The sequence below is a fragment of the Myotis nattereri genome (genome assembly GCF_964212035.1).
Source record: "Myotis nattereri genome assembly, chromosome: X".
NCBI lineage: Eukaryota > Metazoa > Chordata > Mammalia > Chiroptera > Vespertilionidae > Myotis > Myotis nattereri.
In genome coordinates, this window is record NC_138078.1 from 118398749 (window position 1) to 118405005 (window position 6257).

Sequence of the window (6257 nt, forward strand, 5' to 3'; positions counted from 1 at the left end):
TATTCAGTATTCATACATACCCAGACACCTGGCAGCCTCCTGCCCCATGACTTCCCTGTGGCTACCCAGGGCACCTCATTAGGCTGGGAAGAAATCCCACTTTTATTTTTTCAATAAAATATATTCATTCTATATTTAGACCCTTAATTCCACAACCTGCAGGGTGGCAATGAATGTAATGAAATAATCAAATCCTGTTACCAGGTAACTAATGGATTACCCCTCCCAGGTAATATAAAACATTAGCTCTATTAAAACAGAAAACCCCTAAAGAGGAAATCTAATGACAGGAATTTGGGCACCATGGCAGGCCTACAGGGAAGAAAGTTTGGAGCCAAAAGACCTTTTCATGCCCATGCCATCATGTCTATTCTTCGTTCTGGGTTTGATGTGTGCCTTAAACACATCATTGCTTGTACTTTTCTTATTTAACAATTAGCAGTAGAACAAAATATGACTTCTTTTAAAAAATTATAATGCAGTTTCCAACTCAATTAAAAGAAACATCTCTCCATTCATCTATTTATCCCTGCCAAGCATTTCTGGTTTGAAGCTGGAAGTTTCATTATCTGAAAATTTGCAGGCAATTACTAGGTCTAGTAACCCCCAAGATGTGAGCATTTTTCCAACAGTCTAAAGTGAAAAGTGGTTTTGAGTAAGTGTGTGCGTATGCCTTAAGGAGAGAGTCTGCTTTAAAAAATAGAAGAGATGAAGGCAGGTGGGGGAAGGGGCAATGGGAACCATATTCGGCCATTTATTTGTCTTATTTGACATTGGGAGCTCCAAAAGTATTAATGAGCAGCCCTCCATGTCCCAGGGGAAGATTTTGAATTTACAGCTTTAAACAACCAGTCATCCTCATTTTGGCACAATGTCAAACCAAAATTTGTCATAGTTTGTTAACGGAGAACATCAAAAATTAATGCTCATTAGAGTGCTCATTAATATGCACAGTGCTCGCCAGTTTGACTTAATTAAGTGAAGCACCACTCCAGGATAGTATTATGGCCCAGGAGAGAGAGGAGGCTGTTCAGGTCTGAAGGGTGTTCCTCTGGGACCGCATTAGCAGCTTTGCAGAGTGGGGCACCTGCCAGACTCTTCCTGAAGCTCTTCCTGTAAGAAAATAAGAAGCTCTTAGAGACCAAGTGTCTCTGGCCCCTGCTGCAATGTCTGATTCCACACTCCAGTTTTTCTGTTCTACAATGTTATTTTGGAAAATGAATTGAATTGGGGTTAATGATACATTCAGATCTTGGCCAAGGAAAAGACCCCTAAAGAAAAAAGAAAGCTCAAGAGCTTAAGCTCAAGACAAAAAATGGGAGGTGGGGGTAGGGATGGGGGTGGATAAGAGAAGGTGACAAAAAAGAGACAGCAAATTAAAATTTGAAGTAGGGAACAAGGGAGAAACAGAATTAAGACAGAGATCCACATACTGTCATAATCCAAAGCAAAGGACACAAAGGTGGGGCATTACTATTTGGGTGAAGATTTATCTTTATTTTTAAATATATTTTTATTGATTTCAGAGAGGAAGGGAAAGGAAAAGAGAGATAGAAACATCAATGATGAGAGAGAATCATTGATCAGCTGCCTCCTGTACGCCCCCTACTGGGGATCAAGCCGGCAACCCAGGCATGTGCCCTTGACCAGAATCGAACCTGGGACCCTTCAGTCCACAGGCTGACGCTCTATCCACTGAGCCAAACAGGCTAGGGCCATGGTCGGCAAACCGCGGCTCGAGAGCCACATGCGGCTCTTTGGTCCCTTGAGTGTGGCCACAAAGTTTCAATCGCACTGTATGTGCTCACCCGCACATGGTATTTTGTGGAAGAGCCACACTCGAGGGGCTGCAGTTTGCTGACCACTGGGCTAGGGCTGTGTGAAGATTTATTAAATGTCAATTTTAGGTTTTTTAATCTCTTTAAATGTTCAGGGGCATTTCAAAATCAATTCCAGTGGGTCAGTATAGATTAAAACTAATATTTGAACTCTGGAACTTGTAGCCAGTGCCATTTTACAGAATCTTGAACTTGAAACAAAGGAAAGGAGCAATGGAGAAAATGAAAGTGAGACAGAGGAATCTGAATCCCAGCTCTACTACTTTAGTGTAAATGGGTGACCTTGGAGAAGCCACTTAATCTTGCTAAGCCTCAGTTTCCTACTCTCTAAACTAGGAGAGGGAACTGTATGAAACTGCTATTTCATTTTTGTAGGTCCAAATGTTCAAATTTGGCAATTTCATACAGTTCAACCTAATAAAAAGATTAAACTGAATATATTTTAATATAATTTTTAAACTGTAAAATGCCAAAGAACATTTATGATCAGTCATAACCATTGCTACTTAAAAAATATATGTGTGTGCATTATATTATGCTCCACTAATAAGAGCAGATGAATTAGATTAAACCTCTTCCCCAAACTTTGCCAAAGGCCTTCCTGACTCAAGCTTCAAGGTTAGGATAGCTATAGCCCAGGTCTGTCACTATAAGCCAATATCATTGACACTATTCGAGATCATTTTTAAATGTCCTGCCTTGTTTTATTAATGAATTTCACCCCAATAAATTCAATAAAGTAGAAAAAATGATAAAACCAAAAAGTTATTCTCAAAAATAATTAAAATTAAAAAATAATAAAATATCCTGCCATGCATATTTTCTTAAATATTTAACAGAAAGTGATCAAAGTCATTTCCAACTAGCTCCATAAGTGCATATAAACACACACACACACACACACACACACACACACACACACACACACCTCGCCATCTTCTTAAACTGACCCAAAGCCTTATTGGAAAAATACAGTACAGAGTGGCATCACTCCAGAGTATTAACAATAGCAAATCAAAGTACTACCTAAGAGAGAAGGCATTTGTGGAGGCCAACAAGTAATGAATTTTAGTAGAGATTATGTAGGTTCTAGAAATCAGAGCAGGTAATGAGTCTGGGTCCAGGAGGCTAAGCAAGCTAGAGTCAGAGCAAAAGGGAACAGAGAAGATGAGGGCAAGCAGTGGGTCAGAAGTCTGGTAAACAATTTCCTGTGTTTTTCAAGGGTCATTGGTTGAGAGCTGATGATCAAAATCATGAAGGATTTTGTGGCGTTACAATCATCTTTTTGTGTGTGCATGATTTTGGCTTTTCTGAGCAAAAGTCAGTGTCTGTAAGATATACTTCTTCTATATTCTGGGCTGTGATTGAACCAACTCTACTTGGTCAAGATCACTCTTTGCATTCTGATACAGTGTCTCTGGAAACTGGTTGTCCTGTAACAAACATAGCTGAGAAAGGATATGAGTTTAATTACCTTGTCACCAAGTGTGGGATTCAGAAAGAGGTTTTCTCCTATGGAGTGATTTTTTATTCAGTTCTCCACTGTACCATCATGCACAAAGGAGTCACTGGAAAAATCTCTTTAATGTGTCTTGTTCCCAGATTATCCTTCTTAGATACCACTCCAAACACTGTTGACAACAGTCTTCCGAAGTCTGAAAATGATCTTCCCTCTGCCAATTCTGGCCTTTCCTGGAACATAACCAACACTTGCCGGTTTGAATTGCCTTGGGTTCCGTACTTTCAAGACCCCTTGGTGAAGCCATCCCATCAGTCACTTCTACTTAAAATGTCTCATTCTTTAGTCTATGAGAGTGCAAACATGGCTGCGTTCTAGGTTATGCTGTAGCAATCTTGATAAGTCTGTTGCTATAGCATTCTTAAATTTAGTTTTTAAATCAATCACTATAGATTTTGGAACTTTTCTATACCACCTCCTGAGAAGCCATCTGGAATCACTTCTAGATTGGTTAGAGTAGTGCCTAATGCTTCATTTGTTTTTAAAAAGTGTTTTGTTTTGTTTTCAGCAAAGTGGCAATATAGCCCTTGCATATTCTCTTATGATAAGAATGTATCTGTATATAATTTTTATGTGGAGTTGATGTTACAAATAAAATATGCTGTGTCTTTGTGGGTAGACTTCTTAATGTCTGAGTGCTAAACCCAAAATATAGCCTAAGCTGTGAGGTTGGTGTGAAAGGTCATTGTCACTCACTATGTTGTAAGTAGCTATTCAATAAATCACTTACAATCACTACTTTATACCTGGTAATGCATTAGAATTCTTTTAGTTTAACCACTTGTGAGTGGAGATGAAGTCAGAAAAAAGAGTTGATCAAGAACTTTCAGAAAGGTGAGTGATTGGTTCCTATCTACCACTTAGTTAAGCACATCTTCACACCAGGAACCTTCCTTAGTATTAGTGATTGTATTAATCACCTCCTCTTAAACCAGTATTGAGCTCTGAAACTTTATCTCAGAGTCTGATTCTATTCAGATTGCATGCCACTTACTAGCTATGTGGCTCAGGACTGGTTATTTAACTCCTCCATGTATCACTTGATTATCTATAAATGGAAATAAAATAATATCTACATCCTAGGACTCTGAATGCCTAAATGAGTTCAGTTGTAGAAAATTTTTAGGACATGTGTTTGTTTCTAATTTATTTACAAAATTAAATTTATTAGGATGATATTGTTTAATAAAAGTATATAAGTTTTTTTAAAAAAAAAGAAGTCTGATAAACAACCAATAACCAAGAAACCATAGATGTTTAAGACAAAAACTGGGAGCTGTGTAAGTGGTAGAAATGTGAAGGAAGACAAGTCACCAAATGTCCAGAAACTCAGGTATAATATAGGATAAAGTACAATTCAAACAAAACAGAAAAACCACTTTGGGAAGGTTCTCATTTAATGGGGCACAATGTTGCCTCATCTCTCATCTAATTAGATTGTTGTACTTCCTGTAAAGGCAGGGATCAATTCTGGGATTGTCAGACTGGGGCTCATAGGGAACAGTATTTGGGATACATGGGTGGTGAAGAAAGAGAGGGTTAAAGATACCATTTCTGATGAAGGGACGGAGGTTATTGGTGGGAAAGAGGTCTCTGTATGTAGCAAAAGGAAAGCAGCTAGCATTGCAATAAATACACAGAAAGCCTGCACATGCACACGTGCTTCTGCCAATCAAGCTGTGAAGATTTGGAATCCCTCTGAGGAGCAGAATATGATATTGTATTAGAATAATTTACCATTCAACCCAGATAAGAGATGAATGGTGTATTGTACTGGGCACACATCTTTAATAGAGATAAGGCTACCTCCTTTGATAGGTGCATTGTATTGTGTCTGTCCAGCAGGCAATCTGGGTTTATTTTTCTTCCTTCCTAAGTCTGAGCTTCATTCTCAATCAAACTGACAGTAGGGAATGTCGGTAATGACTTGACACCCTGCTTTAGCCCTTTTCTGCTCGGGAAAATATTCCCTCCCTAAGCTTTTTGTTCAGAGACATATTAGTCTGAATTTACATCTGTTGGATTTCACTGGTTTTACACTCGTTGTTGCACTTCAAAATATAGCATTCTCCAAACTTGGGATTTTCTTCACTGCATCCTCTTCCAGCTCATTAATGTAAATAATAAAAAGCCTGGTTTCTGATGCCATTTCCTTCCAGAGCTATATTAATAATTCATTTCCAGCTTGACAAAGTCCTTTCGGCAGCTGCTTTGTTCAAGGCTTTGCTCCTCACAGTGGCGATAGGTCAATTGTGTTATGGTGAGATTGAACTGGCGGGCCTGAGAAGAGCATTTGTATTCTCCGCATGTGACCGTGGGGGATTAACGGTGTGAGGGAAAATGCACCGAAGTCCATTTCTAAGGATCCCTCTGGAGATTTAGCCTCTTGTGCCCTTGTTCTTTCCAACTCTGTTCTTTTTAGCATTAATTATGAAGACAACGAGCTCAGCACCAAAGTGTAGGAGCTGAATCCCCAGTTACACACAGGGAAAGGAAAATCTGTCAGTCAAGATAATCTTTTCTTTATCTCAGAGCAGAGAATATAATGGTCTAGTGAGGTTAGCTCAGACCTGGGGCATGCAGTGGCATACCCTGTGCATAGTAGGCACTTGAGTTTCTTCTGACTGACTTAGTTATAGTATTCGGCTGGGAAAATTGTTGCAAGGACAAAGACCAGTGGGGTAATACACACCAAAATCATCATCACTCCCTTTTCCATCTGATATTCCTCTGGAATATTTAGTGAGACATAGTCGTTTAATGCAGAAAATCAAAGATTTGAAGAGCCACAGAAGGTGTGTGTAAAAGAGCCAGCTATAGACTGAAAGTCATGGGCTATGTGTCACCAGGTGAAAACACTCTGGAGAGATAGCAGTGGCCTTTTGCAAAGTGGTGTCAAT

General features: G+C 39.2%; 1 protein-coding gene across 1 annotated transcript; it reads left to right on the forward strand.

The window, feature by feature from the left end:
- Positions 1–303: 303 nt before the first annotated feature.
- On the forward strand, positions 304–3675 carry OOSP3 (oocyte secreted protein family member 3; the record flags this gene model as incomplete). The annotated part of the gene is made up of 3 exons (XM_081081677.1): positions 304–415; positions 2004–2107; positions 3061–3675. The coding sequence occupies 3 exons, from the start codon at positions 304–306 to the stop codon at positions 3673–3675; spliced, it is 831 nt and encodes a 276-aa protein (XP_080937803.1).
- Between the last annotated feature and the right edge of the window lie 2582 nt (positions 3676–6257).